This window comes from Gossypium raimondii, chromosome 1, assembly GCF_025698545.1.
Source record: "Gossypium raimondii isolate GPD5lz chromosome 1, ASM2569854v1, whole genome shotgun sequence".
NCBI lineage: Eukaryota > Viridiplantae > Streptophyta > Magnoliopsida > Malvales > Malvaceae > Gossypium > Gossypium raimondii.
The window spans coordinates 20,368,664-20,386,684 of record NC_068565.1 but is presented as its reverse complement, the minus strand read 5'-3'; the positions used below and the strand labels follow the sequence as shown (position 1 = coordinate 20,386,684).

Sequence of the window (18,021 nt, the reverse complement as noted above, 5' to 3'; positions counted from 1 at the left end):
TGAGAAAGTTTCAGGGCTCCAGACTTTGGGAATAAGGATTACAATCTAGAACTAGACCTGAAAAAATTCCACACACCCAATCGCAAACATTTGGGCCAACAGTCTCCCATTGATTCTGATAAAATAGGGCATGAAACCCATCCAATCTCGGAGCCTTCAAGGGACCCATACTGAACATAGCATCTTGAATCTCTTCATTAGTCACCTTCATGGCTAGATTTTCAAGAACAACAGGCTCAATTCTTGGAAAATAACCATGTAAAGGAAATACACCATGGCTTTGGCCATTCAACGAGTAGAGTGAGGAAAAGAAACGTACAACTTCCCTCTGAAGCTTATCATCATCATAGCACCAATGATCACCCGACTTCAAAGTTGAAATTTTATTAAATTTCCTCCTCATAATAGTCTTACTATGAAAGAAATTTGTATTTCGATCTTCATTTTGAATCCATTCCACCCTAGATTTATGCCTCCTAATGACTCTTCTTCGTCAAGATATTTTTCATACTATGTACACAAATCAAGCTCAAGATTCAAAAGGAACCTCGAACACTTACAACCCAAGGAGGCCTGAACCCTTTCGATACGACGGGCAAGAAGACATTTTCTTTTAATAATATGCCCATACACCTCTTTATTCCATCTTTTTAACTCTAAAGTAAGGATGTTAATAGAAGTAGAAATGTCCAAACCATGTTTCCAATTATTCCAAATGAAATTATTGAAGGATGGATGCTACACCCAAGAACCCAATAAATGAAACAACCTATTATGATATATCCATTCAGGAGGGTTCATTAAAATCAAAATGGGTCTATGATCGGACTTCAAGCATAGGAGATGAAATGCTGTAGCTTTTAGAAAAGAACTACCACATTCCCTATTTTCTACTACCCTATCTAATCTTTTAAAGATGGCTCATTTCCTCCATATGAATTGTGGTCCTTTGAATCCGAGGTCCCGCAAGCCATTATGAAAAATAAAGTTTTGAAAGATTTTACACCCCATAGAAGTCAGTCGACCACCCCTTTTCTCCTCTAGGGATCAAATAGAGTTGAAATCACCCACCAAAATCCATAGATCATTGACCGAAGTGTAATACAATTCAAACGATCCCACAAGAATTTACATTTTTGCTTATCCGGGCTACCATAAACAAATGTCACAAGTAAGATTTTAGAATCTGTCTATCCTTTAATACAACAGTGAACAAATTGTAGATTGTTCAGTAGAACATGGACTTGTATACTATTCCTCCAACAAATCTACAACCCATCAGAAAAACCTCAAGCTTTATTTCTATGAGAAAATCAAAACCAAGCTTTGAAATAATATCATCGGCCTTAGGGCAATTTACTCTAGTCTCAAGGAAAGAAGCTATTTCAAACTCATATTCAGCAAGAAAATCTTTCACAACTCTACTAATTTGGGTTGGCACACCCTTAATAGTTTCACACAAAAAAATTGGGTATTATCATAAAAAAGAAAAGAAGTAGAAAGACCACATACCCAACTCAAACTCTATAGGAGGAAGCCTCATCTATTATCAAAGAAGCCCCATGTGACATCCCAGTATTCTCAATCAAGCTCTCTGACACAAGATTATCTATAATTCTGGTAATCGCATCAAAAATATGGGCTCTTATCTAGGCACGAACTATGAATTTACTGTCCTTGCTTCTAAAACTATTCAGAGGTTTGTTCACAACCCTTGATGAGTACCTTTTCCTCTAAACCATCTAATTCCTGAATATCTAAAAATTGACTCATAAATCTCTCTTCCAAAATTTATTTCCCTTCATGCATTAGTTTATTCCTATCTATCTAGATTACCAATATTGCACAGCAAAACAAACGACGTAGGGTGATTGACCTTCTCCTAAAAACCTAGGTAATCCACTTTCTGCTATCCAGATTTGGCATTGACACTAGCCATGTGAAGTTTAAATTTTCCTATACTTCCAATTTATAAGACACTCATGAAAGACATGATCGAGATTCTCCACAGCCCCTCCACATCTGGGACACAGTACATCCACCATCAGTCTTTTGTAAAATAGATTAGCTAAAGTAGGTAGAAAGTTCCATGAAATTCTCCAGATTGTAATTTTAAGTTTAGTATGAAGGTGTAATTTCCAAAGTTTCTAGTAAAAATCTTTGAAATCATTCTAAATGTTACTAGCATTAAGATCTATGTTACCTGCTTGTAATAGTTTATAGGCACTTCGTACCGAGAACTCCCCTAAAGGCTCACCTCTCCACACCAACATATTGTCATGTACCTTCTTCGCTAATGGAATTTGCAACTGCATCAACTTTTATAAATGTATTTTTAATAACCTCTACTTTTTATTTTTTCAAATTATTGTCCATTAGATCTGAAACTAATGATATCTCGACATTACTGATACCACTACTCAACTTGTAACTAGCTGGCCCTAGTAACCACGCATCTCCAGCCACTAAAATTTTCACACCAGTACCAACCCTCCAACACAGTTCACTCTATAGAAGACCTCTCGCTGTCCACATATACTTCCAGGTATAATAAGGTAGATTCCCTAATCTGGCATTTAAAAAATCAGAATTCGTGTTTAGCTTTTAAAACACGAGCTCGCCAAGAATTTAGATAAGTAATAAATCACCACCCCTATTTTGCTAACAATGCCAAATTAAACTTTGCTAAGCTTTGAAAACCCAAACCCCCATTTTATTTCCACTTGCACAAATGATTTCATTCGCACCAATGAATATTCATCCTTTCATACCCCTTTTGCTACCAAAATCTTGCCATAATGCTTTCCAAATCCCCACAAAGTGTCTTTGGAAGCAAAAAATTAGCCATTGAATACATCGAAATAGTTTGTAAAAAAAATTCAATGAAGACCTCTTTTCCTTCTTGTGACAAAAATCTCATACTCCAGCTATCAATCCTTTTCTTAAACCGAACCATTAAAATTTGGAACGATACATTTTTCTGCCTCCCCACCATATTTGGTAGCGCAAATACCTCTCAAGATCATTCGAATATCTAACCCTTAAAATACGTGAAACCAGTTCTCTATCTCCTTCAGAAGTATTTGAACTGTAAAAAAAAGTGGATTTTTCATAATTAATGCATTGCCACGAACACATCTCGTACTCCCTTAAGACCGTTTTTAAATTTTGAGCCCCTTTATCATTAGCTTCTCCAAAAAGAACACAATTGTCAGCAAATAGCAAATGTCATATTTGAGAACCCCTCTTACTAACCTTCACCCCTTTTATCAAACCATCTCTCAAAGTAAGTCTTATAAAAGTCGATAGCTCTTCACTACAAATCAAGAAAAGAAACAAACTTAACTGATCCCCTTGCTGAAGTCCCTAGTAGGTTTGAATACCTCCTTAGCTTCCCCATTCACAATAGTTGAGTACAAGACAAAAATGATACATTTTATGGTAATCTCCACCCATGACCTATCGAACCTCATACGTTCCATCATCACCCTTAAAAATTGTCATTCAACCCGATCATATGTTTTACTCATATCTAATTTCAACGCCATAAACCTTTTTTTCCCTATTCTCTTTTGTCGAAAAGTATGCAAAATCTCACAACCTAACAACACATTATTAGATATCAATAGACCCAGCACAAAAGCATTTTGAGCACTATCAATACAAATATCCAAGACTTTCTGAAAACTGTTAGCTACCATATTCGCTACAAATTTATAAAGAACAGTGCACAAGCTAATTAGCCTAAAATTCACTAAATTCATCAGATAGGGAATTTTAAGGATAATATGATAATGTTCAAAGAGTCTATCTCCATACCTTCAACCAAGATTCCCAAGCAGTAGGAAGTGATGTCTCTCCCCACTACATGCTAATATTTTTGAAAGAATAAAGTCGGGAATCCATTTGCTCTAGACGCTTTGTTGGCCCTATATCTTTCAATGTTGAATAGACCTCTTCCTCTGTATACTTTTCCATTAGCATCTGACTCAAATCATTCGAAATACATCTCTTCACCCATAATAAAATATGATCGGCATCTTCAACCCCACTTGTCAAGAACATGATTTGAAAATAACTTCGGGCAACTTCTTCCATTTCACCCTCATCCTTAGTCACCCTCCCATCATCATATTTCAAGCATCCAATAGTGTTCATTCTTCTATGATGAGAAGCATAGTTGTGGAAAAACTTCGTGTTTTTATCCCCTAACCTCAACTAGCTAGCACATGTTATCTGCTGCTAATGCATTTCATCCTTATCGATATCTAAATTAATATGGATTTTAGTATCGATAAATTCTACAAGATTTTCGTCAACTATTTTCTCATCCATCATTTCTTCCAATTTTCTAGTCAGATCCCTCTTGAGACCCTCCTTTTTACTCCTAACAGAACCCGCCCATCTTCCCAAACCAATCCTTAAGTATTCCAACTTAGTAAAAATATCACCCGAAGTAGAATTCCATATTTGTTTCACCTCCCCTTCAAATGATTCTTTTATTACCTACCATACCTCAAATCAAAACATTTTCAGCCTTAGCCTGTTCCTCTCATGCTCTGTGTGAATAAGAAGAGGACAATGATCCTAAAATGAATGAGGTAAATACTGAATCATTGCACTCGAAATCACGTTCATCCATTTGACATTCGCCACGCCTTTATCCAGCCGCTCTCTAATATTTGTTTCCGGTAAGTTTCCTGTTTCCCAAGTAAACCATGCTCCAGAGTATCCAACATCCATTAACTGACATTCTTCTAATACTCCTTGAAAAACCTTCATTCTCCTTTCTTCCCTTGGCACCCCCAACCTTCTCAAAAGAACACATGATCTTATTAAAATCTTCACACACTAACTAAGATAAATCCTGGGAACGTCCTGGATTTCTCAGTAAATTCCATGAATCATCTCTACTACGCACAAATGAAGCCCCATAGAAACTAGTAAACCTCCACTATTTATTTTCTCTAGTCTCTTGAAATTCAATGTCTATGTGGCTCCTAAAGAAACTCCTTAGATTAATTATAATATTCTCCTTCCAAGCTAAACAAATACCTCATTGTGAACCATTAGCCAAAACATCAATACCATTTAAAAACCCACACCTTCTACGCACATTCTCCATTCACACATTACTTATTTTAGTCTTCATAAAGAAGACCACTTTGAGATTATACACCTTCAGCATATGCCGAAGTCTTCTTATAGCTTGTGGACTCCCCAAACCACAGACGTTCCAACAAATTATTTTCATTGTGACAGGTCAGCTTGTCCCTTGGCAGCCGCTGATAAAAACTGAGCTCATCCCAATGACCTCCCCTCTATAACTACTAGTGAATCTATCACATTTGAAACACTGTGATTCCCAATATCCCTTCTGGCCTTTTCTTTCCATCTCCACCTTCTATAAGGCACTCCTCCCAGTCATATTCCATATATGTTTGTCCCAATATCTTTGAAGAGTCCACTTGCTTGTAGACATATATTTCAAATTACCTTTCAAGTTTAACCCCAAAACATGGTCTATACGCATCCCCGACTCTTTCCTTCCCCCTCTCAAGATCCCTACCCCAAATCAGAACGTCCTAGGGCATTTCTCCTTATCTCACCTTCACCTTCCACTCTCAGCCACACACTATTAATTACAACAGCTCTGCAACTTCTAATCCTTTAACCATTATAACTTGACAGAAAGAGTCATACAATGTTAGTATTTTATATTTAAAATTGACATAGGAACACTTGCCAGACGAAAACATAATCTTCTTCTTTCGCTTTTAAAATTTCTTAACATCATTCTGAACCCGTATACGTAAGTAATTCCTCAGGGCCCTATCCAAACTCTTACCATCGTATTCCAAGAACATACCAACGAAATCACCTAATTGTTTTGCTATAGATTCAGAAAAAAACCTCAGAGGTAAATCATGCACTTGCACCCAAAAAATCACAAAGGTTAACAGTACCTTCATCGGATCCTCACTATCCTCCAAATGATGAATCATTAAAGATGATTATTAAAAGTCCATGGAGCCCCATGTAACACCTGATTAATATCCATTTTATGAAAAAATCTAAACAAAAACCTCTTCTTCCCAGATCTGAGATCTGAACCCCTCTCAAAGGATGCCATAGATTCACCATTGTACTTCTTATCGCCGGGAAGTGGATTACACTTGCCGTAAGAAAACACCAACTAGACAAAGATCATATACCACTGTCGAAGAATCGGATTCATTATGTACCAACAAAACCTCCTCTTCGCCATCTTCCAATGATAAATCTGCCAATTCATTCTCCATTGCTGAGTGTCTCTACCAACTTGATTAGAACCAGCCCCAAACTAATCAACGCCACCAACAAAAACAAAATCGAAAGAAACCTAAAAAAGAAAAACCAAAACGTGCTAGAGTAGCAGACTTGTCATTTTATTAATTTTCTTTTATATTTAACATGTATACTTTTATATTAATCTTTTATATAAAATATAGTTTAATATGCAATAATCTTACTTTAATTAATAATTATAAGTTTATGCACTTATATGCAACAATCTTTAGTGTTTAATTAATGTAATTAATATCCCAAGATTATGACTATTAAATTATTTTCAAACCCTACACGATTTTTTGTTATTTTACCATATTCATTCTTTCCACGTATATGTTTTATAGATGTTAAAAAGTATATATCATATATAATATTATTAATAGATGAAAAGAAGAAGAAGTAAATATTATATATTATTAAAAGCTATGGTATTTTTAATGTTGGTGTGTTTCAAACTTGTGGTAATGATTTGTTGGCTTTGATTTCTTCATTTCATTGTATTTTAATCTAACTTATATTTTATATAATTTAACAAATTTATTCAAATAAAATATGCGATATTAAAATATAAAACGTTTTATTTTATATGATTATAAGATTCAAATTTTAGAATTAATTATTTAAATAAAAACGAAGCCGAATATAAAATAAAACAGAAATTATATATTTTAATTATTTTTCTTTCTACAGAAATTTAATAAAACAATCAGGAAGAATTTGTCTGTACTATTTAAAAATGAGTTGTCACTTTGCGAATGAACACACGTCATAACTTTAATTAAAATTGTATCAATTAATTGATATTTTCATTTTCAAAATTACATCTATGAAATCAATCAATTATAGATGTTAAAATTTTGGATTGTAGGAGCATTTAGAAATCTTAAAAGGACGGAACATAAAACAGATTCCATGTTTCCACCAAATAAAACTGAACCTATTATTTTTATCGGTCAATATTTTATAACATACAAGTTTTAATTTATGTCAACAAAATAGTAATTAACTTTTTTCCTTTATTAGACAACTAATTTGCTTAAATGAAATATTAATTTATGTCAACTATTTTATTAATTGATTTTTCTTTGTTTATTAATAGACAAATATCAAATTATTCAATACATTATTCAATATAAAAACATAATTTATATATAGTAAACATATTATTTGTTAAATCTTACAAACTTTTTAATAAAATTTAATTAATAGATATAATTAACCTGTGCATTGCACGTGATAAAAAACTATTAAAATATATATTAAAGAATATTTTCATAATATTCTCTAATAATATAATATTAATCTGTGGATAAACTATAGTTTGAATTGTTAGAGTTTATTTAATAGTTAATTTCATATAGATAAAATTTAGTTAAGGATGGTCGATTGAGTTTTAGCTCGACTAGCATGGGGTATTGTTTCCAATACAGGAGGATGTGGTTTTGAGTATGTTGAAACGTATTATCTTTCTATTTATACGTTGGGGAGGGATTATGAGTAGTTTTAGAATTGTATCAAAAAGAGTAAATATAATTAAATCTTATAATGAGATTGTTCAAAAAATTTTAATTAAGGATGATAACGATTTTTTTGGATCGATTTTAGACAAAATTACAATTAAATATTTTGGTTTTTGAAAATACTATTTTTTATATTGTAAAAAATAAAATAATCATGAATTAGACTAATTTATCAGTAAATGCCAAAAAAAAATTTACGGGACTAGGTTGATTGAATGAAAAATGACGGGAATGAGCCAATTTTTGAAAAACACTTCCAGCTGGAAACTTTTTTAGGTGGTACGCAGAAAAGTGCTTCCATCCGGAAGCTCTTTCTGTCATTTTCTAGCAAAAGTACTTCCAGCTGGAAGCTCTTTTCCCCCGACAGTCACCTACTTTCAACGACTATTTAATTAGTTATTGCCCCCACCCTCAACTTTATTAGTTGTTGCCCCCTCAACGGTAAAAAAAATTATCCTATAAACCCCCACACTACACCAGAACAGGTTTTTAGCGGCGTTTTTTTAGGCCTTTAGCGGCGATTTTTAACGCCACTAAAGGCATTTGCGACGCTTGAGGAATCGCCACAAAAAACGCCGCTAAGGATAACGTCGCTAACTTTTGCGGCGCTTAGGAAAAAACGCCACTAATGATCATGTTCTTTAGCAGCGCTTAGGAAAAAAACGCCGCTAATGATCATGTTCTTTAGCGGCGCTTGGGAAAAAAAACTGCTAAAGAACATGATCTTTAGCGGCGTTTAGGAAAAAAACGCCGCTAAAAGTAATGTTCTATAGCGGCGCTTGGTAAAAAACGCCACTAAAAGTAATGTTCTTTAGCGGCGCTTCATCTACAAACGCCGCTAAAAGTAGTGTTCTTTCGCGGCGCTTATTTCACAAACGCCACTATATGATATGACTTTTAGCGGCGCTTTTTTAAAAAATGCCACTAATTTTGGGATTTTTTTAAAATAAAATTTTCTATTTTTTTCAGCCCTCTTGCAACAACAAATCAAAAGCAACCAGATCTAAACTAACCAAAAACAATAAATTTATATAATATTTCAAATTAAATGACTAAAATAATATTAATATCAATAAATAAAAGTGAATTCATACTTTTCTTTACAAAAACGTTAAAAGTTAAAATGATAAAAATATTTATACAATATACACTATGACGGCGGAAGTTGCGACTGCTGAAACATCTTCATCATAATCTGAACCTGCTGTTGAAGTTCGTCGTACTTTTTGCTCTGCTCTGCTTCTCTCGATGCCGCATCTGCTTGAAGTCGTAGCTGTAGTTGTTCATATTTCTTTTGAACCTCTGCTTCTCTCGCTGCGACCTCTGCTTCTCTCGCTGTAGCCTCTGCTTCCCTCGCTGTCGCCTCTGTTTTAAGTTGTTGCTGAAGTTCTTCATATTTCCTTTGAACCTCAAATGTGGTCGCTTGCATCTGAGCCATTTGGTCTTTTAACCTCTGAACTTCAGCTTGAGATTGACTCCCCGAAGCCATGTATTGGTGCGAGCTGGATCCAAAATATTGGGTTGGGTTGATAAAAGATCCTTGAAATCGAACCCGACCATACCTTTCAGGACCCAAAACTTCAGTAATAATCCGGTTATCAATGTCTTCAAGATGAGCAGAACTATCACTAGAAGCAATAAACCCGTACTCAAATCTTTTATCCTTTAGTTTTTCCTAATAAATAAATCACATAGTTAGGAAGCATAATATATATTAAAAAAACAAATGCAATATAACAATAGTCGCATTACAAGCAATAAATTAAACCATTAGAAAATAAACACTATAAATAACTAAAACAAGTCAAATCGTATTAAGTAAGCGTACCATAATTTCACCACTTGAGAGTCATAGCAGATCCATCTTTCTTCTTATGTGTAATTTATTCTTTACAATACAAAATTTAAGTTTTATTATATTTTATTTTATTCATAATTTAATATATTTTCTCTCAGTAAAGTAGTTTAAATCAATTGTGATTGAAAATTAGTAATAAAAAGTTAGTTGTTATATATATATCGACTTCTCTTTAATAAAAACTTTTGTATTAATCAATATTATTTGTTAATTATAATTTAAATGTAAATTGTACCACTATATAATAAATAGAACAAAATATTAATTATTTCAACTTATAAGATTTTTGTTACTATTAGCGGCGCTTCGGCAAAAACGCCGCTAAAGGTAAATGCATTAGCGGCGCTTAGCTACAAATGCCGCTAAAGGCCAGAGAATTAGTGGCGCTCAGATAAAAACCCGGCTAAAGATCCGAGCATTAGCGGCGCTTAGATGAAAACGCCGCTAAAGGCCAGAGAATTAGCGGCGCTTAGATAAAAACGCTGCTAAAGATCCGAGCATTAGCGGCACTTAGATAAAAACGCCGCTAAAGGTTTAAAAAATCGCAAAAACGACGTCGTTGGTATTAGGTTTTTTGTGGCGCTTTATATAAAACGCCGCTAATTCCTATTTTTAGCGGCGCTTCTGGGAAATCTCCGCTGATGCTCTACCTTTAGCGGTGCTTTGGCTAAATCGCCGCTAATGCTCGATTTTTTGTGGCGCTTTTGTTCCAAACGCCGCTAAAAGTGCCGCTAAAAGCCTATTCTGGTGTAGTGCCATTTCATTTTTTTCCAATTCAATCTCAACTCTCTCTTATATTATCAATTCTCTTTCAAATTCCTCTCAAAACCCAATTAAATTTTTTCTCTCTCAATTTTATTTATTTATTTATTTAAATTATCTTAACATTTTTCTAAAATATTTTTTCTAATACAAAGTATTCATTTTTTTTCAAAATTATCTATTATAAATTTTGTAATCCGTCATGATAAGAACCACATTTCCGTCAATAAATAGTTTTCTGAAAAATCGACCACCACTCTAATATTAAGAAGGCGAAAAAAAATTAATAACTAATATTTCATCCCTGCAGAGTAGACGGAGTTTCGATTATGAATCCAATTCAAAATTTCAGGATTTGAATATACGATTGGGGGTAAAAATATGATTTTTTTAAATTTTAAATTAAATTAATATTATTTAGCATCTCAAAAAATTATCACAAAATAATTAATTAAAAATCTCAAAAAAACCCTAAACCTTACTTTAAATAAACAAAACACTAACCCTAAATCCTAATTTAAATAAACAAAACCCTAACGCGCTTAGAAGAAAAGCGCTTTTGCTGACTTGGCGGAAAGAGCTCCATGCTAGAAACACTTTTTTGCATATCACCTGAAAAAACTTTCAAAAATAATTTTCAACTGGAAGCATTTTTCAAAAATTAGCTCATTCCTATTATTTTTCATTTAATCGGCCAAGTCTAATAAATGTTTTATTTTTTTGGCATTTAATGATAAATTAGTCCATGAATTAAATAAAAATAAAAGTAATTAATTCGATTTTAATGATTTCAATTATTTAACATGTAACCCTAAAATCAAACCAATCCTAGTAAGAAGTGGATTTAATCAGCCAAAACGAAAAGAAAGAGTTGACGTGGTTTTAATTTTCTCGATTCCTTTTTGTAGTATAAAGTTTTTAAGTAGAATTACTAAAAGTACAAAAATAAATCATATCTTATTTTTTATATATAAAATTAATAAAAAAACTCATGATTTTAATTTTAACATAAATTTTAATAAATATACGTTTCAGATATTGTTTTTCACTCGTACACTGAGTTTGCCGTAATCTATACTTTATCTACATATAACGCATTCTTGATCTTCTTAATGGTTAAAATTCAGTTTTAGTCCTTATCTTATATTCAATTTAAAATTTATTCTTAATTTTTTATAATGTCATTAATTAGTCTAAATATTTTATTTTGATTAAAATGTTAACATAAATTTTTAAATTTGCATCTTCTTAGGTTTATACAGTAATCGTTACAATTTAGTTTTATATTCAATTTGAATTTTATTCTTTATTACAATATCATTAATTAGTTTAAATATTTTATTTTGATTACTAACATGAATTTTTAGATTTATTTATATCATTAAAATTTTCTGTTAAATTTATATCTATTACAATGTCACAATATTAATAATTGGATTTGTATTTTTAAATTCAAAAATAAAATGATAAACTCTTAAAGGTTTAAATTCTAAATTTTTTTTAAAAAGTGTATAGATGTGAGGCATATTTTAATTTCCAAAATCTAATTAATAAAAATAAGTAACCGAAGAATTGGTATTAATTGAAACAATAATAATAAATTAGTTTTTTATATTTTTATAAAATGTAAAATTATCTATAAATAAATTATCCATCCCCTCAAACGTTTCTCCCGAAGCAAAACAAACTGAAAACAAAATCAAATAAAGTAATTATTGAAAACTAGATTTTTAATCTAACAAAACGTTTCAATTTGCATCTTCCAATCACTTTGAAAGCAGTTTTTTGAGGTAAAAATCCCCCAATAAGAAGGGGAAAAGAAACAGTTAGTTGCTCCGGAAATGGCGGACGCGTTTTGTTCGGACTGCAAGCGGAACACAGAGGTCGTTTTCGACCATTCCGCCGGCGACACCGTCTGTTCGGAGTGCGGCTTGGTCTTAGAGTCGCATTCTATCGATGAGACATCGGAGTGGAGAACCTTCGCCAACGAGTCCGGCGATAATGATCCCGTCCGTGTCGGCGGTCCCACCAATCCGCTTTTGGCGGATGGCGGTTTATCCACCGTTATCGCTAAGCCTAACGGTGCTTCCGGGGAGTTCCTCTCATCCTCGCTGGGTCGGTGGCAGAATCGTGGGTCGAATCCGGATCGGGGGTTGATTCTCGCTTTTAAGACTATTGCTACAATGTCTGATAGGTATTCAAATTCCTTGTTTTGGGTTTTTGGATGGATTTGTTTGCAATTGGTTTTTGCTTGGTAGGAGTTCGTTTTGTTGGTAAACAATTTTAGGTAATTTAAAAACTGGATATTAGTATTATGAATATTGTGTGAAATTATTAGAGTTTTACTTGATTTGAGATTGATATGTCCATTGTTTCTGGGGAAAAATTAATGGGGAGGCCTTAGAGATTTTGAGGATTTCTGATCTATTTCATGGTTTTGGTTGCCGTTGCCATTTGAGAGAAGAGATACTTCAATTGTTGGTGAAAACAATTTATGATGCAGTTTCTTTTAACATGTCTACTTGTTTGTACTGAAGAAAATTATGGAACAATACTAGCTTGAGGGCTGATTCTAGGAAATTTAGAATTGATTAGAAAGTGCTATGCTTTTGAATTCTATTTTTCTTAAAAGCATTGATGTTTCTAATCTATGTGAATACTTTGTGAAAAGCTTTAAATACTAGCTTTCAATTAATATTCTGTTTTAGGGGTACCGTTTTGTGTATTTCTTTGTTTTCCCCTACCCTTTCTCAATGAAAGGGATTTCTATGCTTGAGAGAGTAATTTACTATGAAATGTTACTTATTGGTATAAAATTATGTTTCAGGTTGGGTCTTGTCGCGACCATCAAGGTATGCTGCCTGATACAAATATAATTTGAATCATTTATGGTGTTTGAGCTTATTACCATGGACTGATGACATGTACATATGGACATATTATTGATATACTCCCATTTTGGTATTCATGTGTATGTATATTATTGATATAAGTTCGCATTGCTGCCATGGACCATATAAAAGGGTATAAGATGTACTAAATCAATACTGAGTTGAAACAAAGTCAAAAGTATAGGATGACAGACTCTAAGATTGAGTTGTTTGAAATTGGATGCCTGTAGTGTAAATATTGGCAAATTTGTGGTAAATGAGCCGACTAGAAATAAGGTATCAATATGAAACCCTAATCTCCATCACTGTTTATGGCTTGAAGCCTCAAATACATACAAATATAATCATAACTACTGCCATTCCCTTTCTCAATCACTGCATGAGTAGGAAGGAGTTATCAAATTTAAACCCCAATTTTGTGCATGAGTTGAAAGCATGAAATACTTATAAAGGTTAACATAGGCACATAGCTGTTGCAGGTCCCTCTTAGAGTCCCAGTCTATGCATAAATAAAAGCAAGTTATAAATTTAAACCTCCATCCTATGCGTGCATTAGTAGACAGAAGCTTCTGCTGCTCTTAGTAACCTTGCGGTGAAGAAAGATGATTAAGTTAAGGTTGATGGCTGGAAAAGAAATCATCTTGTTTATTACTCAAAATTGTTGGTAAGGGTGTGTGATTTATAGGTTTGAAGATGTAACTAGAGCTCTACTATCAATAGATAGGAAAAGTTACTGGACAATTATACATTATTGTTTGATATATTTATTATTTTAATTAATATTTGAATATCTTTATATATGGACACTATTTCAGTTGTATAAGAACGAAGACTTCATCCTTGATATGTATCAGCAACCCATAAAACATAAAGATTTAAGTAACCATAGGAAGTTACCATGGAATAGAAGGCTAGGATGCAATGCTCTATAATTTGAAATAATTTCTCTTCATCTGGCCTCTTAAATTTTCTTGGAATCTCTACACCTAGTGTTCTACTCCTTAATGATTGCCTTCTAAAGATCACCACTAATAGTGAGCATGTTTATGTTTCTAAAAGAAAATTATTTTGCATTTGAAGTATTTGTTTCAAGCTAATTTAGGGTTGCCAGTGACGTCTTGGTTTAATGGCAAGGAGGAGGCTATGGGACTTTGAGATCCCTAGTTTGAGTCTCACCATGTGTGGGCTTAGTTTATTTTTGGAGATGTACAGATGTATTCTGGTTTTGTAGTTTGATAGTTTAACATAGTTATTTATCTTTTCAATGATATATGGATGTAATGATTGATTATGATTGTAATTAGTTCTTTTTATGGTTGTATTTCGGAAAAGAAACGAAATGGAAAAGAAGCTAAATTTAGAGTTTTCATATTAATGGCTGTGATTTTTGGGGCTTTTGCCTTTGAAGGATCGAGCCAATGAGATATATAAGAAGGTGGAAGACCAGAAGTCTAGTAGAGGAAGAAATCAGGATGCATTGTTGGCTGCTTGCCTTTACATTGCTTGTCGACAAGAGGACAAGCCACGCACTGTCAAGGGTACAGCCTAAGATTCTTTTAACATCTGGATGCTTCATGATTTATCTTTCCTAATGTCTATGAGCTTCCTTGAACCTGTGGATTTCAAATAGAAATTTGCTCTGTTGCCAATGGAGCCACAAAGAAAGAAATTGGCCGAGCAAAAGAATACATAGTGAAACAACTGGGATTGGAGACTGGTCAGTCTGTGGAGATGGGAGCCATACATGCTGGTGACTTCATGGTGAGTTCCCCTCTTTGCCATATGTTTGGGAGCATTTCCATGGTTGAATATTGAATTATTTATTTTTGCTTACCATTTATGGTTGCTGCTGACTTTATTTTGTTTAATTATCAGAGGCGTTTTTGTTCCAATCTTGGCATGAATAATCAAGCAGTTAAAGCTGCCCAAGAAGCAGTTCAGAAGTCTGAGGAGTTTGATATAAGGTCGCTATTATTCTAATCTCATCATGAAGCTGTGAGCCTAAATAGAATTTTTTTTAGCCTTTTCCTTTCAAACGAACTTAAATATGGCTTGGATAATTCTGTATAGACCTATGTGACTTGACTCTTAAATTTTCTTTTAGTACCTATGTTTGACCTATATCTGGACATAGGTGTGAATATAATGACCCTCCAAATATCTGGACAACTTGGAAAAAATTAACCGTGCCTGTATTCAACATTTGCCCAAATCTGAGTAACATATGTGACATGTCTGGCTTATCAAGTTAACAGAATGGCTGATTAGGAAATGGGGATTTAAGTTGATTAACTGCTTGATTGGGAAAGAATTAGAAATGTTTGAGTTATTATTCGAATGGTGAACTAAAGAAAAAGAAGCTGATTAGAGCAGTAACTGACAATTATGGTTGAGATTTTGCAATAATTGCTCTTACTTTTTAAAGATTGTTATTATAATGGTGACTTATGAAATGCTGGTAGTGAGAAGCAACACCTTTTTGGGATATGGATGTTTGTAAGTATCTTGGCATTTATTTTCTAGAAATCATTAGTCAATTTCATTGATGGTTTGGTTATTCCATGTTCTTGCCGATTAGGTTGATCCTTGCAACCAAATTGTTCATTCAATTTGGTTACTTGTCTTTTGCATGTTTTGGAAAGTTTAAAGACACTGAAAGGAAAAGAAATAAAATAAAATGATTTTCCTTGACATTATTCCATGACTTCTCACAGATGTCATCTTATTTTCTCCCATTGTTTATCTTTACTGCTTTTTAACTCTTGGAGCTTGATAAGATGAATGTTTTATTCACTTAATATATACTTGCTAACAATTTGCATAATTTTCGCAGGCGGAGCCCTATATCAATTGCAGCTGCAGTTATTTATATCATAACACAGCTGTCGGATGATAAGAAGCCACTTAAAGGTTTGATATTATTTCCTTCTTACTTATTAACTAAAACTAAGATGTTTCATGTACTACTTTTAGGTGCTGAGGTTTTATATCGAATAACCCAACATGGTGTCTAAGCAATGTGTTTGTGTATCAAAATTAAAAAACAAGAACAGTGACATCAAAAAATTTTGAGCTACTGTTATGTTTCTCTGAAAAATGAACAAATGAATGCAGATATTTCTGTTGCTACGGGAGTTGCGGAAGGGACGATCCGAAATTCATACAAGGATCTTTATCCCCATGTGTCCAAGATAATACCAAACTGGTATGCCAAGGAAGAAGATCTCAAGAACCTATGCAGTCCTTGAATTACAGAACTGACAATAATGGAGATACCACAAACAAAACCCTCAAAGTGCTGAGTTCTCTCTCTCGGGATCTTGTGGAACTCTCAGTACATTCCGATAATGATGTTCTATTTTTTTTTTAATCCTTTTTTATTTTTCTTGCATAACTCCGCCCGTGCAAGTAGAGACAAAGGGGGAAGGGAGGAAATGTGGAAAAAGAAGTCTATGGTATTTACTGATTAATTTTTATGCATGTTTGAAGTTTTAGCAAATATTTTGAGGCTGTATCATTGATGTTTATCACCTATAATTTATTCCACTAGTTAACCCTTAAAAGGGCCAAAACTTAACTACCATTTGGCCTCTAAACCCGTACAAAATAAAGACTATATTTGATCAGAAAATACCGCAAAAAAGTCTTGTAGGGAAATCCCAACTGTTGAAAGGATTGTAAGGCCTGTTGAAGGTCGGTATCCACTAATTGATTTTGAATCGATCTGTTTTGGTTGGAGTGGATTAATTGGTGGATTTATTTTAGACCAAAGTGATTATGGTAATCGTTTGTTTCTGTTTCACCTGTTAAATGAAATTATCATTTTACCCTTAAATATATAATTACTACAATGATGTTATAGAACAATTGTATTTTTATTTTTAAATTTTTTTAAAGAATTATATGTAAATAGTAACTTTATCCGTAAGAGAAAGAAGTGTGTGGTGGAGCAAAACATACCTATCATGAAGTGATGGTAAATTTGGTAATATTCACTTTTGTCCTACTCCATTGTTATATTCTTTACCGTTGCTGTATTATTTACCACTCTCATCGTCCTGTACAATTTTCATGTTTAAATTTGTTTAATTAAAATTTGTAAAGTTTGATTTTGAGTATTTTAAATATTTTAATTAATTTAATGTTATAAAATTAAAATCTGACAAGTGTATTTCGATAATTATATTATTTTTATGTTTATTTTTTAAAATTTAATTATAAATATATTAATAAATTTTGAAAAGGGGAGGGATTTATAAAGTAGTTTTACAAGATATAGAAAACTGTAAAATAAAAATAGTTTTATACAGACGTAAGTGTCATGGGTTGCGCATGGGAGCACGCAACCATGACAAACTTGTGCTATCCATCGTATTTGAGGGAGGTCATTTGGCCCAATCAAACTGGTTCGTTGCTTGGAGAGATTAAAAACCCATCTCCAGAGCCCGATAAATATGGAAGATAATCTTCAAAGATATATAATTCGAGAAGATAAGATTTTGTCGTCGTAGAGTTCTGATTGTATGCAACTTTTAATTGTAGCCATTGATGTACTTTAATTTACACCGTTGATTTTAGGGAGGCTCAACTATAAATAGAGACCTCTTTACTCATTGTAATTCATTCAGTTGTAAACAAGAATCTTGAGAGTATTCACTCA

The 18,021-nt window shown here is 33.1% G+C and overlaps 1 protein-coding gene across 1 annotated transcript; it reads left to right on the top strand.

Annotated features, from left to right (window-relative positions):
• Nucleotides 1-12,116: 12,116 nt before the first annotated feature.
• Nucleotides 12,117-16,860, top strand: LOC105785343 (transcription initiation factor IIB-2). Its single transcript, XM_012611391.2, has 7 exons — nt 12,117-12,664; nt 13,298-13,322; nt 14,770-14,899; nt 14,992-15,122; nt 15,237-15,325; nt 16,195-16,271; nt 16,476-16,860. Exons 1-7 carry the CDS (start codon nt 12,312-12,314, stop codon nt 16,607-16,609), a joined length of 939 nt encoding a protein of 312 aa, XP_012466845.1. The 5' UTR covers nt 12,117-12,311; the 3' UTR covers nt 16,610-16,860.
• Nucleotides 16,861-18,021: the final 1,161 nt, after the last annotated feature.